Source organism: Schistocerca cancellata, chromosome 4, assembly GCF_023864275.1.
Source record: "Schistocerca cancellata isolate TAMUIC-IGC-003103 chromosome 4, iqSchCanc2.1, whole genome shotgun sequence".
Classification (NCBI taxonomy): Eukaryota; Metazoa; Arthropoda; class Insecta; order Orthoptera; family Acrididae; genus Schistocerca; species Schistocerca cancellata.
Window position 1 is genome coordinate 516,963,642 of NC_064629.1, and position 26,050 is coordinate 516,989,691.

Consider the following 26,050-nt stretch of genomic DNA (forward strand, 5'->3'; position numbering starts at 1 on the left):
TCCGTTGGATCTTCTCTATGTCTTGTATCAACCCTATCTGGTACGGATCCCACACTGCTGAGCAGTATTCAAGCAGTGGGTGACCAAGCGTACTGTAACCTACTTCCTTTGTTTTCGGATTGCATTTCCTGAGTTTGTGTCTTGGTCTGGCACACAGTTTTAATCTGCCAGGAAGTTTCATTTTTCTAAATCATTGGGAAAGAGACTTTAATGTATTTTCAACACAGTTTAATCGTTCAATCCCCCTGCCCCCCTCTTTTATCCAGATCCTCCACTCTCTTTCTACTGTAAGTGATGGCCAGCTGTACTTTCCTGAGTTCTTTATTTTGTCTTTACAATGTTGTTTTGTACAAGTTTTTAGCTGGCTTTAGAAAAATGTGGTTGAAAATAATTGTGTAAGTGAATGAGAGAGTACAGTTTTAACTGAGTCAGTATCTTATCCACTTTCAGTCATATATTTTTTTGATCCTCATTTGTCTCAGATTATTCCAGTACCTTACTTTAGATCATTCTAAAGCAACCCAGATTTACATTTCAACAGAGCCATCTATTAAGTTTGTTTGCTTTCCACTAGTCATTCAAGATAATTACCAGTGCAAGTATTTCATGAAGGACATGGCTGATACTTTCGACAAACAACAGCAATACTAATGATGATCTTTAATGATTGCATTGCTATCTGTTGAGAGAGAGAGAGAGAGAGAGAGAGAGAGAGAGAGAGAGAGAGAGAGAGAGACTACATGTTTGCATTGTATGAGACACATGAAAAGTAAGAGCTATTTGGTCATTAAAAAGAAGTTGGATAAAGCTTTCATTGGCAGTCATAGTTTTCTACAAACTTACTTAACTTTTCCATGAAGTTGCCTTTCACTTCAAATCATTTTTCATAATTTTACCCTAGCTTATTAAACCCTTCTGTGTAGATGTTCTTTGTGTGGGAATTGAGCCGACTGACAGTGGCAAGCTTGGTTTCTTTGTCATTTTTTAACCATGCTTGAGTTAGGAGATTGCTTGAAGTTTTAAGTTTTGGCTAAGTTGGTCTCCTGCTATGATGGTTCTTCTGATTCTGGGTATCCCATAAAACATGAATAAACAAATAATCCCCACCTTGTAGATAGTGGTCAATAAGCTTTAGTCTGCATTTATATACTTTCCTCTGTGTCGGTCAGCAGGGTGTGCAGTACCGACTTTGAACAAACACAATTTGCAATATCCGAATTTTTCCATGACACTCGTGTAAATAATATTGGTGTGTCCAATGTAGGGAAATTCATCAGCCAGAGCACCCATCATCAATCAGTGCACTTCTTGCATTATTTCATAGATCTGGATAGTGGACCTGGCACTCCATTCTTTATAATGTGTGTGTGTACTGCCATTTTTAAAGTCTCAACACCATTAATTACTGTGTTCCGATTAATTTGAGCAGCTGCAGGCCCTTTTGCATACAAAAATGGTATACAGGATGCTCTTTGTAACTGATGAGAGCAATGATTTTTTTGAAGCAATTGTTTGCTTTCACTCACAATTATAAAAGGACAACTGACTCAAAACAGTAACTTGTGGCTTCATGAGCAATTAATAGATGGTGTTGCATTTGTGCAACTTCAGTCTGAACTGACAAAATTTAAATACAGATAATCGGCATTTACTTGTCATATACACACATTATATTACATGTTCTTAAATGTGTTAAATAATTGTTCAGAACTCCGTGGGGAAGGATGAGAATGATTTACCCATATAAGAGAATAATTCCTTTAGAATCATGCGTGTAGCTTTGGATGGTCACTGTTTTGTGTTGTACTTACAGCAAAAATTTATTGCTGTACAGTTTGAAATTTTGTATTGAAGCATCCTAATGTTTAATCTCACCACTACAAACATTGCTGGCACATTTGTAATGTGTTATGATAGCAGAATAACTTTTTAAAGTTTATTTCTGTCCTTGTAACAGCAGTTTATCACGTAGTCAAGACAAAAGATGGCGAGATCGTCATGTAGACAAGAACTTCATTTATCTGGACTAGGCGGGACCAGATGTAATCTGGATGACCCCGAAATATTCTACTGTATAAAAACTTTTTATTTTGATACTGACATGAAACACTTTTTTGGCACTTATACTACATAGTTCCTGTGATCTACTCGTGTTTATTTATTGAAATAGTGTGAAGTGTCTTTTGTGGCAAACTTGATTGATGTAGGAGAGCAGCACAATTGCACAGATGTTTGGCTGGCATCAGTTCAGCTGGAGTGTTTTCCATGTGACATTCTGGATATACTGTCAGTTTTTCTAGCTACACAATTGCCTCCGCATGAAATGTTTATTTCTCCCCTTGTAACACCACATCATTGTCTACTTCTCAGTCACTGTTGTTCTCTGCGGTACAGCAGGCAGCAGTACATATTTCTTCATCAGTTATCATCCTGTAACCAGCTTCACCGTCATTCTGTGACAAGACATCTGTGTCACTGTTGTCTACATCTGAACAACCAGGAATGTTTGCTAACATTTCAAAGAATTCTGCAAACTTTCTGTAGTCATATTTTTGAAGCAGAAGTCTTACCTTTCTTTTCAGTTCTCCTTCCAGTCTAAGACAGTTGATGTCCCTATTCTATATTCTGCAGTTATTTGTTTTCAGTTCTACTTTGCCTATTCTGTCTAATGCTGTCAATTTTTTTGACCACTGAAATGACCACTTTCATTCACTTTGAAGCCATTTCACGTGTGCACACTCAAAAAGGAACAAAAGAACATTCTGGTACAGTTCTGTAATAAACAGATCCATACAGACCATAGAATAAAATATTTTGCTGCTTTTCTATCAGTTTCTCAGAATAGAATATCTCCATACAATTAAACATATATATAATAAATTTATACAAACAATAACTTGGATGATATTACCATATTTAATCATTAAAATGCCTGAAATTTTCATTCATTCCTTGGCAGTACAATGTACATTTTTGTTTTAGGTAAAAGATTCACTTTACACCTTTACACTTGGTGCAGGGTATCAGCCTTGCCCACACAGCACTGTCGTAATACACAAGAACTTCACTTATGTGGCCCTCATTAAGTTAGATTTATTCATTTTTGTTTCCTTTTCTTTAAGATGAAAATGTGTGGTACACAGTTGGTACAGTTTGTTTTATGTACAGATGTTATGTTTCCACCACAGGTAGAATAGAGCATACCAGTCCCAAGCTTCCAGCTGCCATTCTCTGCTCTTTGTACTACCTGTGGTGCAAATATAACAGCTGTATATACAACACACTGTACCAACAGTGTACCACACATTTTCATCTTAAAGAAAAAGAAAAGGAAACAAAAATGAATCTGGGTAAACCAAAAATCGGACTTAATGAGGGCCAGATAAGCGAAGTTCTTGTGTACTAAGATAGTGCTGTGTGATCAAGGCTGATACCCTGCACCAAGTGTAAAGGTGTAAAGTGAACCTTTATCTGGAATAAAGATGTAGATTATACTGCCATGGAATGAAAGAAAATTTTAGGCTTTGTAATAATTAAATGTGGTAATTTCATCCAAGTTATTGTTTGCACAAATTTATTATACATATGTTTAATTATATGGAGATATTCTATTCTGAGAAACTGCTAGAAAAGCAGCAAAATTATTTGTGTTGTGTGTTGTTGTACTTACATGGCATCAGTGTGTATCGTCTAATTGTCTTTGGCATATTTCTTACCTGTAACATACAAATGAATATATTATGTATAACACAAAAGATGCCACTCAAATAATTCTTTGTGTCTTTTGTTTCAGATATGGGATACTGCTGGTCAGGAGAGATTTAAAAGCCTCCGTACCCCATTTTATCGTGGCTCTGACATTTGTCTTCTGACCTATGCAGTCGATGATCGAGCCAGCTTCCAAAACTTGGCAATGTGGCGTAATGAGTTTTTATATTATGCTGACGTGAAAGAAGGTACAGCATTTCCATTTTTGGTCGTTGGGAACAAAGTGGATATGGGTAATGAGCAACGTGAAGTTACTACAGAAGAAGCACGTGCTTGGTGTTTGGAAAACGGTAATCTACCACATGTAGAAACTAGTGCTAAAGATGCAACAAATGTACAAGAAGCATTTTCATTAGCTGTTGAGAGTTGGGCACAGCTAGAAGCCAAACTGGATCGTCCGTATATTGGGGAAACAGTGGATCTTAGAAGGCAACAACCAGAACAGAGGTCATCTTGCTGTTTGTACGTTGCAGGAAACAATGAGTAGCTGTAAATGGCCTGCAGCTACAACAGTTCCATACCTAGTCAGTACATTGCACTTAGCATTTATTTAAATGGTTATAGCTTTGTTTTTCTGTTGAATGTATGTTACTTGTCCACCAAAGTGTTTATTTGCATCAGTATTAAGCATTGTTGACAGTGTTCATAGAAGAACAGTCTGTGTATCATAATTATATTATTTATGTTGTATCTGTTCCGAAGTTTTGTTTGAAGGCAATGATAAGTTTGCTTGGTGATTGAAAATGACAAATATCAAATGAAAATATTGTTTTATAGTGTAAATGTAATTTGAAAACTATTTTAGAAAAAAATATATAATATGATGCTATCCTGGGCAATTGAAAGGAACTGGTAAGGTGTGATTTGTGAACATATATTTGGAAATGTAAAATTTCTAAATGTAGGGTCATGCCCATTTTACATGTGGTAATGGTAACATGAAAAAAGAAAAATCAAATGGCAGCTTGTCTCCTGTAGTGACTCATTTAAGTATGAAAGGAAATAGGAATGAGAGAGATACTTAAGCAATTAATGTTAAATATTATACCAATGAAATTCACCAAACTCATATCTACAGTAAATGCTTGAAGCGAAATTTTAAAATTAGAGTAATTTAAAATAATGTTTTTGTGCATATTTAAATGGATGTTGGACCAAGAACTGGTTGGCTTTATTTTTTACTACATGATAATGCTGTTGTATTTTTTTCAAATGCTGCTTATTTTGAAATGTGAGACTTAACTGATGTGAAAGTGCATGCAACAGTACTGTAAAATAATGTTGATGTTTAAAAAGGCTGAAATGTTCCAATATCTAACTAATTTTTTAAGGCAAAGACATATTTTATCACTGCAGTGTATCATTTAAATGGCTTTTGATAAAGTATTGTAGATGTAAGTGTTTACTGAACTTGCATATTTCTCTTATATATGTACATTAATCTTTGTAAAATGGTAGTTACTTATTGAATACAATATTACGCTTTATAGACATTTATTGAACTGCCACAGTACAATATTCATTTCTCACTATTAGCAAGTAAAAAATAACTCCTTAAAATTACCATTACATATATGAGAATTTGCAGTTGTAGTTTTTGTGAGTAAGAACATCATATTCATGCTGCAAAGATAAGTCGTACAGTATTAGTTCCTTATAATGGCAGTGATGTTATTAAGTTGCATATACAGGAGTACAAGTGATTTACTTTCTACTCTTAATTGTGGTTTGACAATTTCATCAGTCCAGTTATTTTAGTTTTGTGTCATGTACTATACAAACTTCCACTATTTTCTGAAATGTGAATTTGAATTATACTGCTATCACATTACACAAATATTGAAAATAACAAGCTATTTACTGTCTCAGCATACTGATATTAGATTTTTTTAAAGCAGTAAACTACTTCTCTATTTTATTCAATCTATTGTCTAATTCAGGTTATTAACTAATTCTTCTTTCTCATGCTATTAGGATTTCTGTTGACTATGCAGAGACTTTACAATGGAGACTTAAAATTTTGACATTCATTGTTATACAAAATGTGATTTGATTTTTTGTTGTTTGTGTATTCCAAGAGATATGTTGGGAGGATTAAGAAAAATTGGTGACCATAGCATTATAATTTTGTCATTATTGCCTTCTATTGAAACTTTACATCAGCAAAGAATCCACTCCAGTGCCTTGTAACTTTTGTTTACACACACTTATTATTACTTAATTTTAAGAGTTTCTTTGCTGATGGCCACTTTGTGATCTAGTGTCATGCTCTTGATATAGTTTTCTTCAATTCAGTAAGTTTGTCATCTTGTGTAAATACTGTCATCATGTATTGTCCTATTTACTGTATTGTACTGTGTGGAAGGAATACTGTATTTACCTGGCTATAAGAAGAAATTTTTCAAATTCACCCCTAAAAAACCTGCAATCTTTCATTTGCAGGTGAAACTTTAGTACTTGACCTCAGCGGTTTTACAATGTGTACTTATTGCTGCTGAACACTAAAAATTAATACTTATTTTGATATCAGATATCAAATTTACAAGTATTTTATGTAATTGGCAAACCAACATTTGGAGATCATCATGATGATGATCTTTTTCAGAGTGACCACAACATTTAGTTTGCTTTCATTATCAAATCTGTAAGAATTGTAATTTATACAGAATGATTATGGATCCTAGTCATAGCAGTGACTTCGTTGAGAAAGGTAGATCTAACAGTTGGCACCAAGCGAGGTGGTGCAGTGGTTAGACACTGGACTCGCATTCGGGAGGACGACGGTTCAATCCCGCGTCCGGCTATCCTGATTTAGGTTTTCCGTGATTTCCCTAAATCACTCCAGGCAAATGCCGGGATGGTTCCTCTGAAAGGGCACGGCCGACTTCCTTCCCCATCCTTCCCTAATCCGATGAGACTGATGACCACGCTGTCTGGTCTCCTTCCCCAAAACAACCAACCAACAGTTGGCAGTTTACAGGTGTAATGCTAACTCAGTGTGATGCTAACTTTAATGTTCATACCTGATGCAGAGGCCACAAAAAAACTGTGTGGCAGTAAGGTGGGGTATAACATTAGAATATCTTCTTCTTTTTTGTGGCTTTTATCCTGTATTTTCACAGGATCAGCACATTATTTTATGAATTTGGCAATATTATTGATAAAAGGTGTCTGGATGTCCTTCCTGTTACCGACCCCCCCTCCCCCCGCCACCAATCTTCTCATGGGATGGAATTTGTGTCTCCCCATACATCTACGTGTAGTGTTATCTAAGTGATAACTGAGGCTGGATATGGATTCTAACCTGGTATTCACGTAGTTGAATGTGATGAACTGCTTAAAACCACATCCAGGTGGGCTGGCACACTGGTCCTCGTTAATCTGCTTGACAGATTCAATCATGGGCTTGCTTGACAGATTCAATCATGGGCTGGAGCACCTCCATAAATCCCAGAAGCTGCATACTAATGTACTTGGCTATTTGGGCAGATGCATAAGATTGGGAACATATCATTATAATTTAGGCAACCAATAATTTTGAAGTGTTTAAAATAACGTAAATCTTTTTGGTGGATCTTAAGGTACTTTACATTAGTGAGACAATTTGTAATTTTGATTAACGAGTATTTCTTTAAGATAAAAAATAACTCCCAAGAAGCATATTAAAATAATGGGTCATCTCATATTCATGGTCTTCTAATAGTTAGGTAAATACATTATTTTTTTCTTGATACTGCACATTTTCTCTGTCTTGTTATGAGTGGTTGTCTTAGTCGACATTTTACTCTGGAATAGTTGAGTTAATGTACTGAAAATGCAAAGTGTATATGTATCTGTGATGTTGGCATTGTTAATGCATTTTTTGGCCTTGCACGTTTTTGTCACTGGCCTCAGTCTCAAATCGTTCAAGTTTATTGCTTGGACAGTAATTTTGGAGTGACAGAAACACTCTTGAATTTAATCATTGACACAGCAGACCTCATAAAACTTTGAAAATTTGCATAATAGGTACTTCCTCATTTTTTTACTCTACCGTCTTTTGCATCCTTATGCAGAAATAAGACTACATTGGGTTGAAGTGGCATTTAAATTTTTTCTGTATTGGTCTGGCTTTATGAAATTTTCTTTCAATTTTGTCATTGTAGAGACAAAAACATGCTATTTTCTTTTGTGCCAGCAGTTGAGAGGTACATTGTTTGACCTCAGAATTTTTGTTTTTGTAAGCAGATGATTACAAATTGGTCAAAGCAATTATACTATCTGATGCTAGTGCATAACTTCTGTAGTCAAGTGAGCTATTGCTGTTAATTGTCAAGTGCATCCAAAAACAAACTTATCCTAAATGTTCTGTAAATTGTGGACATGTTTACAAAGTTAAACATTTGGCTTGGTAAATTTTTGTGCCTTAAACTTTTATGTAATGTTTTTATTTAGACTGTTGTGGATGGAGGTAGCTCTACTCTTGTATATTTCTTGAAAGAATTCTGTTACACCAAAACTATCATGGTGTAATATCACATACACCTACTTATGGGAAGTGAGAGAGATCTCTGTTTCATTGTTTCATAAATAGGTCTTGTGTGAGTGTATTCTGCGGAGGTGTTGTTGAGGTTTTATAGAAGGCTAATTCAAAAGTTTTTTTTTTTTTTTTTTAATAGTCTCTCTTTTCTTGGGGGGGGGGGGTGTCTTTGAGTTGGCTAGTGTGGTAGTGGGGATGGAGTGAGAATGGTTGGAGATTTGCTGAATTATAATATTTTTTTCTAAGAGATTGATTTAAAGATTTAGATCTGATGGATAATGTGACTTTGATGTGTTATTTTTTGTGGTATCAGTTTGTTCTTGAAGTGTGGGAGTGTTAACTTGAGTAGTTTCCAAAACTGCAAATTAGGAATCTGGTGGGTTATTTGCTTTCATCCTGAATGTTTCCTGCATGATGGAACACTCATGTTAACAGTTGGCAGCAGCTGAGAAAAGACTTGGATGGTGTTGCATTTATTTGATATTTATGGAATAGGTTATATGTCTGAACTTGTTTGTAGTGTTTTTGTTAATGATATACTTTAAAGAATTAGGTGTCCTGGAATAAACTTGGTTTTTATTTTGCTTATACCGAGTTCTTATAGGAAGGATTGCTGACAGTTATTATTCTTATTCACTAATCATGAATGGACCACAAAAAGGTAGGGGGAGGGGGAGTAATGATAATGATACTGGAAGTATCTGCTGCCACACTCTCTAAGCTGTCTTCAGAGCGTAGTAGTAAATGTTGTACAAAATTTCAATTGAAACTGTGTTTATACTGTGAATAAACTTTTCATTAGTTTACATTAATTTCCGTGGTCATTGCCAAAGTCATGTTGAATGGTGTTGGTCACAAGAAGGAATATCTAAATATAAAAACACTACAGCTTTGTAATAGTTAAAGTAGTTCTGTCTTGCATTCCAGGCTGTGTAACGCATGTTTTGATATCCTCGTACAGTAAATTAAAAAATAAAAAAATCAAAAAAATGATAACAAGTGTTATTTTAAATTCAGTTTGCTACTTCATTTTTAATTGTATTGGTAATGACATGAAAAATTTTATTGGCTTCAAACAGTGTGAAGAGTATGTTACAATATTTAACTCTGTTTTGTTTATTGATGTGTTGTTTGGTTTATTGATGTGTTGGTTGGTTTAATTGTCCCTCAGCAGACATAAACTGTTTCTTTTCAGGTATTTAACCTGACTTACACTGTCAAGTGCTTGAATTTCTTGTAAGAATTTATACCAAATAAATTGCCCTGAAAACCAGCAAAATGTACATGTCTTAACAGAATGAGAGAAAAGTGAGTCCTTTAATGATTAAATAGTATGTTTTTCACTTTTTTAAAATCTGTATTCCATGTTAACTTTCTTTTTATTATCAGGCCATCTCAACTTATGGGGTTTTGCAAAGTGTCTTTAGAAGTGTACAATAACAGCTTAGCGCCTTTTGATAGCTTTTACATTATTAGGAATTTGATTGTTGTACGTGAGAAGTGAAAATTATTTGGCCTTATATTAAACAGGGAAAATATGATTTTAATAAAAAAAAAATCAGTCCTGATGATCAGTGATTGCAGCAGTCATTAATGAGATATGGTGTAATATAACGTGAAATGTCAGAAATTGGAGATTTGATTATCTCCTTGTGTTTTCTCATACCATGATTGTTCCATGGTGGTTGACTATTGACCTCTTCGGAATCCTCTTTGTGTTCATGCATTAAGCAAATTTCATCACCTAGAGTAAAGTCTGCAGAAATTCTGAATTATGTTGGCATTAATAAAGATAAAAGCTTCCCACATCTAGCTGTTTTCCTGAACTGGACAAAATGAACTTAGGGTTCCCCCCTCAGTGTGAGATCTACTATAGGTCGACATTTTGGCGATGTTTCCATGCATTATTTACTGAAAGATGTGAGGAGACTTCCACTTAAAACACGTTTTCTTGAATTGCTGAGAACTGTTTTTACAGGACAGGTGAGCAGGTGCAGTCCTATAAGAAATGCACTCATGTCATACAGGGATGCTATTCATTGTGTGGAACTTTATGATCTAGGCAGATAGGAACAAGTGTATAACAGAGTTAGTTTGATGACTAAACTCACAGTTTGAATCGTGATACTTTTAAGGTATCACATGGGGGATGGAGCAAGCGAATTTCTGCAGTTTCACGTGATTAACTTGAAAGAATAAAGTTAACTATGAAATGAATCTGTAGAAAATGTTTAAATGCTTACTTTTCTTTGCTGCAAAAATATTTTCTTGTTTTTCTTCTATGTATAAATACTGCAAGGATTGCATCTATGGAAACATAACTGCAGGACTGCGTAGACACATTCAGAGTACCTGGTAGAAGGACTGGTGGCACGCGTAAACACGTTCAGAGCACACAGGGACAGGTACAAAGGCGTGCGTGTTACCACATCCAGAGCAGTTAAAGGGTTAATGTTCATAAAGTTCCATAATATTAAACATATTTGTTCATCACAAAACTTTTACATACCAAACAGTTTGACTGCTTTCATAATTAACACAAATAAACAAAAGTACCGTTTAGCTGTAATTCTTTAATTTCAAATTTACATTTTATTTATGCAATTTTTAGAAAGTGAAAATGACTGACCATTTCTGCTTACCTTAATTCCGTATTTCAGTGTGAGGGCGTGCTAAGATAAATTACCTTAATTCAGTATTTCAATGTGAGGACTTGCAAAGATATAATTTCAAGGACTAAATTTTCGTTGTCATGAGACAATATGAATATTTCCCAGAAAACATTTTTATACTACTGTAAGTAAGAGAACATAGTGAAGCCTTGCCAATCAGTTAATTTCATTAGTCCAGAAACTGCAAAATTATGAGTGAGATTCTGTCAAGCCAGAGAGGCCTATTGTAAGACTCATGCTGTATGCACATTTTAAAAACCTGTCTCAAGAAATATTCAAACCTGTGTTTGGCCATCCTGATTTAGGTTTTCCATGGTTTTCCTAAATTGCTTCAGGCAAATGCTGGAATGGTTCCTTTGACAGAGCACGCCCAAATCCCTTCCCCATCCTTCCCTGCTCCAACAGACTGATGACCTAGCTGTTTGGTTCCCACCCCAAATCAACCAACCAGCCAACCATGAGACTGCGGTAATCGTTGCTGACTGCTAGAGAATGTTGAAAAAGACGTGATACCTAATTTCATGTATAATGGCATCAGCTGAACGAAGAAATACAAATTGATGCACAGCAATGCAAGAAATAGAGCTGTGAGAAGCCACAACTGCTGCCGAGGCTAAACTGATAACATTTTGCCAACTAATCTTCACATTTACAGGCCACATTCAACTAAAGTATGTGTTTCATCAGCAAACTACATGTTCTGTTTTACATATATTCCATCCAAAGATACACTGTGCTAAACAGAGGTGGAGCTTGAGGCCGCCAGTGGGCAAACAATGACAGGCATGAGGTTCCGCTGTGCCCACCAAGAAACATACCTAACGTCACATACAATAATGCACATACTATAAATTTATTTGCTACACTTGGTTTACCTAATGATCAATATTGGCATATGTTGTGGAAGTGTACTGAAATTGAGCAGTTGAATACTGTAATCCAATGTGTTCCAGTGTCTTGTGCATCTCCTTTTTTAACATGCTAGCTGCCATTGATATCTGTGAGTGTCAACATGAGACTAGTGCACTTGACACTTCAGTTTCTATGAGTGAGCCAGTGTGACTGACAAGTGTGCCATCCACATGTGTGTTATTCAGGCTAGTTTTGAAGCTGTTCCCACATGTTTGCACAATGTTTCAAGGAACATTTTCCTGCCTATGGTTTAATTTTCTTGTGCATTGTTTGAAATGGTGGGTAAACAACTAACAACTGATAATCTGAGGCAATAAAGTGTAGGAGGATTGAACAATTTACTGATTAGTTACCGAATGTTACAAGTTCAGAAATAACAAATCAAAGGACAATGGTTGCAACCCCAGGAATGCAGAAATTTCACATAGTGGTGACAGTGTGGAAGCAGACTTTTTTAATGTGTTTTGTGACAATGGAAACTCTGCAGATATTGGTAACTGTGGTGACCAAATCTGCAATTATGAAGAACCCACATTTGAATTGGGAGACAAATTGGGTGAAACTATGGATGAGGAAAATCCTACGTGGCATGCAGAATCATCCAGTTACAAAACAAGATTGATTGCAAATTCATTCCCCTAGTAATTTCTTTAGTCTACTACTTTCAACAGAGATAGTTCTGTTTGTGATAACTGAAACAAACAACAATGGTGCAGATATATTCCTGAGCAAAAATATGGATGGTTTTAAGATTTGTGACTGGAAGTGGCTCAAGTACAGAGGAAATATTTATCTTCTTGGTAATTTAATTACTTATGGGTAACATAAAATCAGATATTATACACTGTTGGAAAAAAGAACTACTGTTTGAAAGTGGAGGAATAGGGATGGTTACAAGTATATATAATCATCTTATGTTCCTTACATTTTGCTAAAACCTACAACTGGAATACTTGAAACAAGATAATGAGACCTATCTTTAGAGCAATCAATGATCCTTTGAATGAAGAGGTTACCATTTAGACAATATATGCAACATAAAGGGAATAAATATTAATCAGGATGGTTCTTGAATTCACAACATTGGAAACTATAATTACTCTGTATTCATAAGGTGTTAGGGTGGGAAAATGGAATAGTAGGTGAGAGGTTTGTCAAATAGCCATGGAATTTTTGAAACCTGCTGGAAGTGCTGAATGGACATCAACAAAGAATCTTTATGCTGTTGCTAATTATCAAATATAGAAACTGTTGTTATAAGTAATTGAAATGCTAATTTTCAGTTTGTGTCACCTGTATATCAGATGCTTAGGGTAATTGATTTAGAGAGATCCGCTTCAGTTGTACTGATATTTATTCAAACTGCAACGAGTGTCAAGATTTTAAAATCCCATCTTCAGGTGTGTAGAACAAATTGAGGAATTTGGGAGTAACTTAACTGATATTCTGAGATGAAGGTGGTGTGACATTAGTGGTTGGCATTCCTACCATGTGGCTGCTTGGCAGCAAACAGTTTCCACCAATATGCAATGACTGGAACTCTTGCACTGACTGGCCTGACCTCATGTTGTATATTACCAAATACAGTAATTTCATACACTTGAAGAAGGGATTTTAAGATCTCAAAACTGGTCATGGTTTGAATAAATAGTAGTACAGCTGAAGTGGACCTCTCTAAATTTATTATCATGCCTCTCAGTTGTGGATGTCCTACATATTAAAGCTTGTGCAGATACTCAGGAGTAAAATTGTGGTGTATGAATAAAGAATAAAAACAAGTGACTATTTCTGCTATTCCCAAGATGTTTGAGGAAGAGAACATTTCAAACAAACAAGTAGTGCAAAAGTAAGCAGCAACTGAGAGGAGAAAGTAAATCATGAGTGAAAAATGGGAAAAAAATGGACTGACACAACACTGGAGTGCAGGAATTATCCAAACAATACCAGATGATCTGTTCTGTCATATGTATAATTTTAGAATTTTTTCTGTAAATACTTGATTCTTTTCTTGATGTTTTCAATGTCTAATCTTTATTCTTCACCAGAGGCGTGTATTTGCTTCTTGTTCGAACTGCATCTTGTTCGAACTGCATCTTGTTTGCATTGGTTATAATGGCAGAGATTATGAGGAAAATGTTGGAAACAATATCTGTTTTCTCTTGGGGGAGGAGGAGAATCTCATCAGTCTTCTGATCACTTTGATGCAGCTGGCTACAATTTTCCATCCTTCACCTGAGAATATCAGTTACTCCCAAGTTCCTCAATTATTTGTTTCATATGTATGAATTTCTGTCTCCCCATGCATTTTTTTACCCTCTGCATCTCTCTCAAGTACCATGGAAGTTATTATTGTCTTAACAAATTCTATCATACTTGCCCATCTTGTAGTTAGTGTTTACCACGCATTCCTCTCCTCAGTGTTTTTGCATAGAATCTTCACATTTCTTAACATGTCAGTCCACTTAATTTGCAGCACTCCCAGTAACATTACACTTCAGAGGTATCGATTGTCTTCTGTTTTGGCTTTTCCTCAATCTATGATTCACTTTTGCACATTGCTGTGCTCCAGACTTTTTTTTTGAGGAGTGCTTTCCATGCCTGGTCTAGCCTTTGTTTTACATGTGTTTCCAGTACTTTATCTATAATACACTGAGGTGACAATACCTAGTCATGAGGTAGTGATATGCACATTTACAGATGGTGATAGTATTGCATAGACAAAGTATAAAAGGGCAGTGCATTGGCAGAGCTGTCATATATACTCAGGTGATTTATGTGAAAAAGTGCCCAACATGATTATGCCCACACGACGGAAATTAACAGACTTTGAACACACAATGTTAGCTGGAGCTAGACGCATGGGACATTCCATTTTGGAAATTGTTAGGGAATTCAATATTTCAAGATCCACAGTGTCAACGGTATGCTGAGAATACCAAATATCAGGTATTACGTCTAACCATGGGCAAAACAGTTGCTGATGGCCTTCACTTAATGATGGAGAGCAGCAACATTTGCGTAGAGTTGTCAGCCCTAACGGACTAGCAACACTGCATGAAATAATCACAGAAATCAATATGGGATGTACAATGAATATATCTGTCATGACAGTGCGGTGAAATCTGGCATTAATGGGCTATAGGAACAGATGACCGATGCAAGTGCCTTTGCTAAAAGCACGACATTGGATGCAGCATCTCTCCTATGCTCAGGAAAATATTGGTTGGATCCCAGATGACTGGAAAACTGTGGCTTGGTCAGGTGAGTCCCGACTGCAGTTGGTAAGAGCTGATGGTAGGGTTCAAGTGTGGTAGACCCCATGAAGCCATGGACCCAAGTTGTCAACAAGGCTTTCTTCAAGCTGGTGGTGTTGTCTGTGTTTATATGGAATGGACTGAATCGTCTAGTCCAACTAAGCTGATCAGTGACTGGAAATCTTATGTTCGGCTACCTGTAGACGAATTGCAGCCATTCATGGACTTTGTTCCCAAACAATGATGGAATTTTTATGGACGACAATGTACCATATCACCGGGCCACAATTGTTTGTGATTGATTTGAAGAACATTCTGGACAATTCGAGCAAATTATTTGGCCACCCAGATTGCCCAACATGAATCGCATCGAACATTTGGTGCACAATTGAGAGATCAGTTTGTGCACAAAATACTGCACTGCCAACACTTTTGCAACTATGGATGTCTGTAGAGGTAGCATGGCTCAATATATTTGCAGGGGTCTTCCAACAACTTGTTGAGTCCATGCAATGTTGAGTTATGCACTGTCACACAATGTCTCGCAGCTTTCAAATAGACAGCTGGCTTTCTAGAACAGGTGTCTTGTTGCATGATAAAAACAAAACTGTTTCATTCTGTAATGAATGCAGGTATATGATTATAGCATGCACACCAGACTGAATCACTTGTGTTCTTCATATTTAAATAGTGTCGTAAAATGTAATACATGGAAACAGAAAGTGGTACAGAAATCAGTTATATGGTAGGACATTAGCTCAGTTCCATCACTAACAGAAGTGTGCACAAACAAATCACTATTACACTTCCCATTTAAATGTTCAAGAGTGGAATTTTAATGTAGATAAAACTTATTATATGCATGAAATCAAAATATTGTATAGCTTGATAGGGCAGCATGATCAGTATATACTTACACATTAAAAAACAAGTTTTCTATGCCAATAATTGTAAAAGATTACAGCCACTTGCTATTACATATTAAATTAAATATGCATCAAGTGGGTTTTAGCTTTTTTACACAGTTCTTTAATGCATTAGAATTTCAATACAAGCAGCATACATTTGATGAGCTGTTTTGACTGATCTCCTGGTGCCAGTAAATCCATTTGCAATTAATCAAAACAAAGGCTCACACATTAGGGAATGCAAGGGAAAGATGCCATGTGAATCCAACGTCCCTTGAAGTAACTTCCCTGAAAACTTTGGGGCAGGAAAAATTTCACATACCATTGTTTGTCATTAGTGTAATCTTTATGCTTTTCTTATACCACACTTTCTAAATCAGTAGACTCGCCCAGCAAAAACCAGAATCAGACATGTAAGAGCAAAACATGAAATTACTTGAATACAGGATTGCAGGAGAAAAAAAAAAAAAAAAAAAAAAAAAAAAAAAAAAAAAAAAAAAGTCATCACCCTGTCAATAAATTTTTATTTTCCTTGAAAGACATTAAGCTTCCTTTTATTTATATTTGCTACTTTTTTGACTGTATGCCATCATTTTTTGTTTAATATAATTATTCAGCATAATATTGGAAACTGTACTGGCTGTATCTTCAGACGTGTCACTTAGAGCATCACCCACACAAACATGTATCATAAAGAAAGAAGTTTAAACTGCTGTCTGAAAAAGCCATTCTTTTCAGAATTAACCTTAGAACCTGATTTTGGTTAAACATTTTTAAAAAGTACGATCCGTAGGAACGTGATATCATTGCACATCAAACTCTAAGCCACATGGCATAATTTTGTAACTGCTGAGGATGGCAGTGTTAAGCCACCCTTACTGAGCTTGTCAAAATAAAGGCTACAACATTCATTTGACTTTACATCTGCAACACACTTTTAGTTAAGCCTTCTGTGATACATAACCACAGATGTAAACAAAAATAGGATTAGTATTAGTTATATCATTTTCGTTCATTACTTTGATACATGGATCTTCAAAATCTGGGTTTGCTAGAAAAATGTAGTCATCCACATCACCACAACCACACTGGACCATTCCCACTGAAGACCATAAATCAAGTAAACTCTTAACACTAATTTTTTTTTTTCAGATTCTAAAATCTGAGAGTGTGAGATGTTGTTCCAGTTGTCTGCATTATCCAAATCGTGCTTCTAAATCATGAGTCTGAAACTTTCCAGTAAGAAAATACTGCATTTTGAAATTATTAAAACATAACTGAATAATGCAAAGAACTCCATTAGTTTGGTAAAAAGCTATGTGTGTGTCTGTTGAAAGTGATGAACCCTTTACATTTAATGACTGCCCCTGCTTATCCAACATTTAAAATTTTCCTAAAACTGTAGCCTAGAATCATTACAAACAAAGCCATGACCTGGATTTCTCACGTTGACTGCCTTCCACCAATCTGTAATCATTATCTGTAATTATGCATAAAAACTGGGCTCTACTCTCACTCTACACTTCAAAACACATCAAAGCAGCAACAGTAGTGTCGTGAAAAATGTTATTTGCTAAGTTTACATTTTGATGTTCAATCTCATTGGGATACACATTTTTGTAATTGAACTTTGGAGCTGCTTTTATTATGGAGATGTCATTACATTCTGCTATGTAGAAGTTCACCACATCAGAAAACTTAGGTTCTAAAACCTGTTCACAAGTCTGATCAAATGATGGGAATATAAATGCCTTGTCTGCATCTGCTAAGTTTATCCAATTGTTTATTGTGTTCTTAAGCAGATGCACAGTGTCATACATGACATTATCTGTACTGTCAAAAGAAAAATGGAAGTAATAATTGCTTTCAGAGTTTTCTGCAGTTTCATGAGCAAGTTTCTATTCACAGCATTGTTATCACAGATTATAGTTATGACTTTAAGCCCACAAGACTTAACAAGTTATAAAACTGCAAGTGTTTTTTCATATACCTCCTTTACAGACACATTTTTCACTGGATACAATGAAACAATTTCTTTCATGTCCCCAATGCAGATGATAGTAGAAAAGCTAGAACTGTTTTAGCTTCAGTTCTTAATGCATTCTCAGCAACACCAGCTATAACACCTCCCTTGAACTGAAATTTTGGATTAATATAAATCTCATCCAACTGTAAAATACGTATTTTTTTCGTATTCAGGCAGTTTGGTTGCTACAGTCGTAAGAAAACGATAATTACTTACTTTGTGCTGAAACATTTAAGGAAGCAATAACTTTCTGTATTTGGTTTGGATGTGTTAGATATAGAAGACAGCTTGAATGAGGAGCATTGTATGCTGCACTGGAGTGTTCAAATATTAAGAGAGAACATACTGACCGAGTACTTTTGCTTTTTCATACCACATAACATAATTTGTTCTCAGAAGAAATTGACACAAGTGCTGTTTTAATTGCCATTAGTAAAATTTTGCTCCAAATATGCAACATAGTCTTTTAGTCTCTTAGCTCACAACCTCCATTGGATGTTTCAATGGTTACATAACACTATAGAATGCATTCTAGCTGTGTTATTTTCAAGTTTAGAGGCACTATCCATTTCAGATCGTGGGCATTTACGGTATTGCTAGAACACACTTGAACACGCATACAACTGTCAGCCTTTACACTAACTTGAATTTTTGGCATGCCTTCCACTGATATCAATTAAGAACATATATAATCATTAATTTCAGCGTGACACTACATGTCACTTTGCACAGTTCTACCTATGATTAGATTAGATTAATACTTGTTCCATAGATCATGAATACGACACTTTGTAATGATGTGGAACGTGTCAGGTTAATAAAAGATGTCTGTACAAAATATTACATTACACAAAATATTGCATGACACTAATGTTTAAGTTTTTTTCCCTTAATGAGATTTTCACTCTGCAGCGGAGTGTGCGCTGATATGAAACTTCCTGGCAGATTAAAACTGTGTGCCCGACCGAGACTCGAACTCGGGACCTTTGCCTTTCGCGGGCAAGCGCTCTACCATCTGAGCTACCGAAGCACGACTCACGCCCCTGCCAGGAAGTTTCATATCAGCGCACACTCCGCTGCAGAGTGAAAATCTCATTCTGGAAACATCCCCCAGGCTGTGGCTAAGCCATGTCTCCGCTATATCCTTTCTTTCAGGAGTGCTAGTTCTGCAAGGTTCGCAGGAGAGCTTCTGTAAAGTTTGGAAGGTAGGAGACGAGATACTGGCAGAAGTAAAGCTGTGAGTACCGGGCGTGAGTCGTGCTTCGGTAGCTCAGATGGTAGAGCGCTTGCCCGCGAAAGGCAAAGGTCCCGAGTTCGAGTCTCGGTCGGGCACACAGTTTTAATCTGCCAGGAAGTTTTTTTTTCCCTTAATTTGTATCTAAAAAATCAGCCAATTAGTAGATGGAGTTGTCATCTAGAAATTCTTTTCATTTATTTTTAAATGTTAGTTGGCTATCTGTCAGGCTTTTGATGCTGTTTGGTATGTGACTAAAGACTTTTGTGGCAGCATAATTTACCCCTTTCTGTGCCAAAGTCAGATTTAACCCTGCATAGTGAAGATAATCCATTCTCCTGGTGTTATAGCTATGCACACTGTTATTACTTTTGAACTGGGTTGCATTATTAACAACCAATTACACTCCTGGAAATGGAAAAAAGAACACATTGACACTGGTGTGTCAGACCCACCATACTTGCTCCGGACACTGCGAGAGGGCTGTACAAGCAATGATCACACGCACGGCACAGCGGACGCACCAGGAACCGCGGTGTTGGCCGTCGAATGGTGCTAGCTGCGCAGCATTTGTGCACCACCGCCGTCAGTGTCAGCCAGTTTGCCATGGCATACGGAGCTCCATCGCAGTCTTTAACACTGGTAGCATGCCGCGACAGTGTGGACGTGAACCGTATGTGCAGTTGACGGGCTTTGAGCGAGGGCGTATAGTGGGCATGCGGGAGGCCGGGTGGACGTACCGCCGAATTGCTCAACACGTGGGGCGTGAGGTCTCCACAGTACATCGATGTTGTCGCCAGTGGTCGGCGGAAAGTGCATGTGCCCGTCGACCTGGGACCGGACCGCAGCGACGCACGGATGCACGCCAAGACCGTAGGATCCTACGCAGTGCCGTAGGGGACTGCACCGCCACTTCACAGCAAATTAGGGACACTGTTGCTCCTGGGGTATCGGCGAGGACCATTCGCAACCATCTCCATGAAGCTGGGCTATGGTCCCGCACACCGTTAGGCCGTCTTCCACTCACACCCCAACATCGTGCAGCCCGCCTCCAGTGGTGTCGCGACAGGCGTGAATGGAGGGACGAATGGAGACGTGTCATCTTCAGCAATGAGAGTCGCTTCTGCCTTGGTGCCAATGATGGTCGTATGCGTGTTTGGCGCCGTGCAGGTGAGCGCCACAATCAGGACTGCATACGACCGAGGCACACAGGGCCAACACCCGGCATCATGGTATGGGGAGCGATCTCCTACACTGGCCGTACACCACTGGTGATCATCGAGGGGACACTGAATAGTGCACGGTACATCCAAACCGTCATCAAACCCATCGTTCTACCATTCCTAGACCGGCAAGGGAACTTGCTGTTCCAACAGGACAATGCACGCCCGCATGTATCCCGTGCCACCCAACGTGCTCTAGAAGGTGTAAGTCAACTACCCTGGCCAGCAAGATCTCCGGATCTGTCCCCCATTGAGCATGTTTGGGACTGGATGAAGCGTCGTCTCATGCGGTCTGCACGTCCAGCACGAACGCTGGTCCAACTGAGGCGCCAGGTGGAAATGGCATGGCAAGCCGTTCCACAGGACTACATCCAGCATCTCTACGATCGTCTCCATGGGAGAATAGCATCCTGCATTGCTGCGAAAGGTGGATATACACTGTACTAGTGCCGACATTGTGCATGCTCTGTTGCCTGTGCCTATGTGCCTGTGGTTCTGTCAGTGTGATCATGTGATGTATCTGACCCCAGGAATGTGTCAATAAAGTTTCCCCTTCCTGGGACAATGAATTCACGGTGTTCTTATTTCAATTTCCAGGAGTGTATATACTGTGAGGTTACTCTGAGGATCCCTAGATCCTTAAATAGATGTCTGCAGAATGACTGTGGGTGGGCTCCAGCAGTTATTCTGATTACACGTTTTTGAGCAATGAATACTTTTCTACTCAATGATGAATTACCCCAGAATATGATGCCATACGAAAGAAGTGAATGAAAGAAGGCATAGTAAGCTAATTTACTGAGATTCTTATCACCAAAATTTGCAATAACCCTAATAGCATACGTAGCTGAACTCAGACGTTTCAGCAGACCATCAATGTGTTGCTTCCAGTTTAACCTCTCATCAATGGACACACCTAAAAATTTTGAAAATTCTACCGTAGCTACAGACTTCTGTTCAAAGTCTATATTTATTACTGGAGTTGTGCCATTTACTGTACGGAACTGTATATACTGTGTTTTATCAAAATTTAAAGAGAGTCCGTTTGCTGAGAACCACTTAATAATTTTGTGAAAAACATCATTTACAATTACATCACTTAGTTCTTGGTTTTTGGATGTTATTACTATACTTTTATCATCAGCAAAAAGAACAGTAAAGGACCTAAGACCGAACCCTGTGGGACCCCGTTCTTGATTAGGCCCCCCCCCCCCCCCCCCCCAGTTTGAGGAATCAGCTGTTGTTTTAACATTACATGAACCACTTATTTCAACTTTCTGCATTCTTCCAGTTAAGTATGAATTAAACCATTTGTGCACTGCCCCACTCAAACCATAATGATTTAGCTTATCTGAAAGAATTCCATGATTTACACAATCAAAGGCCTTTGAGAGATCACAAAAAGTACCAATGGGTGATGTCCGGTTATTCAGAGCATTTAATATTTGATCAGTGAAAGTGTATATAGCATTTTCTGTTGAAAAGCCTTTCTGAAAACCAAACTGACATTTTGTTAGTACTTTATTTTTACAAATATGGGAGGCTACTCTTGAATACATTACTTTCTCAAAAATTTTTGATAGAGCTGTCAGAAGAGAGACTGGGCGGTAGTTGTTGACATCCGACGAATCCTCCTTTTTATGCAATGGTTTTACAATGGCATATTTCAGTCTATCGGGGAAAACACCCTGCTCCAAAGAGCTATTACATGCGTGGCTGAGAATCCTACTTATCTGTGGGGAACAACCTTTAAGTACCTTGCTGGAAATACCATCAATTCCGTAAGAGCTTTTACTTTTCACTGAGTTTATTATTTTACTGATTTCAGAGGGAGATGTTGGTGGAATTACAGTTGTTTCAAACTGCACCGGTATGGCCTCTTCTATTAGTAGCCTTGCCTCTTCTAGTGACGATCTAGATCCTGTTTTCTCCACAACATTTAAAAAATGATTATTGAAAATATTTTCAATTTCTGATTGTTTGTTAGTACACTTGTCATTCAGTTTTATGGCACTAAAGTCTTCCTGTGCTCTTGGTTGCCCTGTTTCCCTTTCAATAATATTCCAAATTGTGTCCACAGCTCGTGGTCATGTGGTAGCATTTTTGCTTCCCACGCCCGGGGTCCCGGGTTCGATTCCCGGCGGGGTCAGGGATTTTCTCTGCCTCATGATGACTGGGTGTTGTGTGATGTCCTTAGGTTAGTTAGGTTTAAGTAGTTTTAAGTTCTAGGGGACTGATGACCATAGATGTTAAGTCCCATAGTGCTCAGAGCCATTTGAACCATTTTTTTTCCAAATTGCTGTAAAACTTTTAATAACATCTTCTGCAAGCCACTATTCATTTCTCCTATGAAAATCTTCCTCTTGCTTTAATTTTATTTCACCTGGATCTTGTATAGAGTCAGATTTAGATAGTTCACGTAAATAATGTGTTAGATTGGCAAAAATTCTAGGCATTGCACCATCTCTTAATTTTAGTCAAGCTTTTGGGTATTTCTTCTCATTTCCTTGCACATGTTTAAACATGTCAAAGTTTATTACACCCCTTTCTTTGAAATGCTTGGCACAGACCCCAGATCTCTTGTAAGGCAACTAGTGTTTTCCTGGAATAGCTTTTAACCATTCACATTGCATATCCATATCTGTTTGGAACCAGAACACCATGATGTAGCTTTTATTGCCACTGGATCAGTAATTGTTTGAGCACCATGGGACACAACACTTGTCTATCATCTGAAAAAAATCATTGAGTTAATGGTAATACAAATTTCCTATTGATAACAAACTACTCTTCACTAGCATGTTTACTATGCAGCTTCAGTCTCTACATTATATTTACATTTCTATAACAATATATCAGTCAGAAAACACCTTTTTGAACAGACTAGCAGTCTTTCGATGCCTGAAGTAAAAGTATACACTAACAAAAGTAGCAAATCTCACAGTAAACGAAACCAAACATTCATGATGTACACAGAACTGTATCAGTTCAGTATGCTGTTTCCACAGCATTGCCACTTCTTGTGACTCTGGCTTATGTAGAGTGCTGCCTACATTTTTTCCTTGTATTTCCTTGTAAATGAATCCAGAAATAAATTTAATAAATATGTCATATTGTGAAATTAATAATATGAATTTTAAGCGAGCCAAATGTTTCATAATTTCAAATACTTCTAAAAGAACAGTAATTTTAGCTGCACATATGGAGCTAGTACATATCGATTGAGACAAAGCCTGAAATATAATACATCATGTACAAAATCATATGAAATTCCTTTAGCAAAACAGCTGAAATATAATTAACCTATATAAGATTCTAAAATATTTTTGGTATCAATTACTTCTGTTGAAGAAAGGTAATGTTAGAGGAGGGTGTCCCTTTACAAGGTTCTGGCCACTCAGGTGGGAGTGCCAGGGATGCTGGTGGTGAAAAATCAGTTATATGTGGTGACTTCAATATAAATTTTGTATATGATGGTGCAAGAAAAAGGATGTTGGTTGATCTCCTAAATTCATATGATCCAATGCAGACTGCATTTTTTCCAACTAGGGTGCAGGGGAACAGTAGCACAGCCATAGACAGTATTTTTATTCATTCTTCATCACTAGGTGGGCATTCTGTTAGTAAAAGAGTGCATGGCCTTTCAGACCATGATGCACAAAATTTGACACTAAAAGGCTTTTGTATTCAAACAAATTTCAAATATAATTACAAACTGTGTAGGAAAGTTAATCCAACCACAATAGAGAGTTTTTTAAACCTCGTTGAGGAACAAGAATGGCAGGATGTTTATAGTGCCAATAACATAGATGATAAATATAATGCTTTCCTTAACACATTTCTCATGCTCTTTGAGAGTTGCTTTCCATTAGAACATTCTAAATGGGCTACTAGCAGTAAAAGGCAGCCCAGGTGGCTGACTAGTGTGATAAGGATATCTTGTACAACAAAGTGGGAATTATATCAAAATGTTAGAAGAAGTCACAATCAAGCTACAGTAGCCCATTACAAACAGTACTGTAAGGTGCTTAAAATGTTATTAGGAAGGCATAGAGTATGTGGTATGAAAATAGAATAGCTAATTCACTGGAAAAAATGACAACCATATGATCGGTTGTGAAGGAAGTGTCTGGTCAGCAGCACAAGGTCAACGATATAAAGTCAGTTCATAGTAAAAATACTTATGTTACTGATAAGTCAGATATATGTACAGTATTTAACAATCATTTTCTGAGCATTGTTGGTGAATTAAATAAAAATTTAGTTTCTACAGGGAATCATATAACTCTCTTGGCAAATGTCTTTTCAAGATCGATGCCTGAAATACTTCTCTGTGATACAGACAAGGGAGAGATTGAGTCAATAATGAAATCGCTGAAGACTAAGGACTCTCATGGATGTGCTGGAGTGCCTAGCAGAATATTAAAGTACTGTGCTGCACATGTTAGACTTGTATTTAGCCATATTTGTAATTTTTCTTTAAGAATGGTCAGTTTCCTGAATGATTAAAGTACTCAGTAGTAAAGCTTCTTTATGAAAAGAGAGAAAGGGATAATGTAGACAGTTTTAGACCTATTTCTGTGCCATCAGTGTTTGCTGAAGTTATTGAAAACGCTGTGTATGTAAGGATAATGGATCATTTTATATCACACTATTTGCTGCCACATGTACAGTTCGGCTTTAGAAGTCATTTAACAACTGAAAATGCTATATTCTCTTTTCTCTGTGAGGTACTGGATGGGCTAAACAAAAGGTTTCAAATGCTAGGCATATTTTTTTATTTAACTAAGGTGTTTGTGTTAATCACACAATATTGTTCCAGAAGTTGGACCATTTTGGAATACGGGGAGTAGCTCACAATTGGTCCATCTCTTACTTTAGCTACAGACAGCAAAAGGTCATTATTTACAGTGTTGAGAACGGCTGTGATGTGAGGTCTGGGTGGGGTACAGTCAAGTGGCGGGTGCCCAAGGAATCAGTGTTGGGGCCACTCCTGTTCCTTATTTATACAAATGATATGCCCTCTAGTATTATGGGTAACTCTAAAATATTTCTGTTTGCTGATGACACTAGCTTGGTAATAAAGGATGTTGTGTGCAACATTAGATCAGTTTCAAATAGTACTGTTCATGACATAAGTTCATGGCTTGTAGAAAATAAACTAATGCTAAATCACAATAAGACCCAGTTTTTACAGTTTATAACATACAATTCATCAAAACCTGACGTTTTAATTTCACGGAATTGGCATATGATTAGTGAAACTGAACAGTTTAGATTTCCAGGCGTTCAGATAGATAGTAAACTGTCATAGAAAGCCCACGTTCAGGATCTTGTTCAAAGACTTATTGCTGCCATTTTTACTATTCAAACAGCATCTGAAGTGAGTGATCGTTCAACATGGAAACTTAGTCTATTTTGCTTATTTTCATTTGATTATGTCATATGATATTATATTTTTGGGGTAACTCTTCCCATTCTAAAAGGATATTTTTGGCTCAGAAATGGGCAGTTAGGGCAATCAGTGGTGTTAG

At 37.1% G+C, this 26,050-nt stretch overlaps 1 protein-coding gene across 1 annotated transcript in view; it reads left to right on the plus strand.

Moving 5' to 3' along the window:
- Positions 1-8,415, plus strand: part of LOC126183664 (ras-related protein Rab-9B) — a 48,298-nt gene extending 39,883 nt beyond the window's left edge. The window contains exon 3 of the mRNA XM_049925816.1: positions 3,794-8,415. Coding sequence (XP_049781773.1) covers positions 3,794-4,255 — 462 coding nt within the window. The 3' untranslated portion in view covers positions 4,256-8,415. The remainder of the gene's footprint in view (positions 1-3,793) is intronic.
- Positions 8,416-26,050: the final 17,635 nt, after the last annotated feature.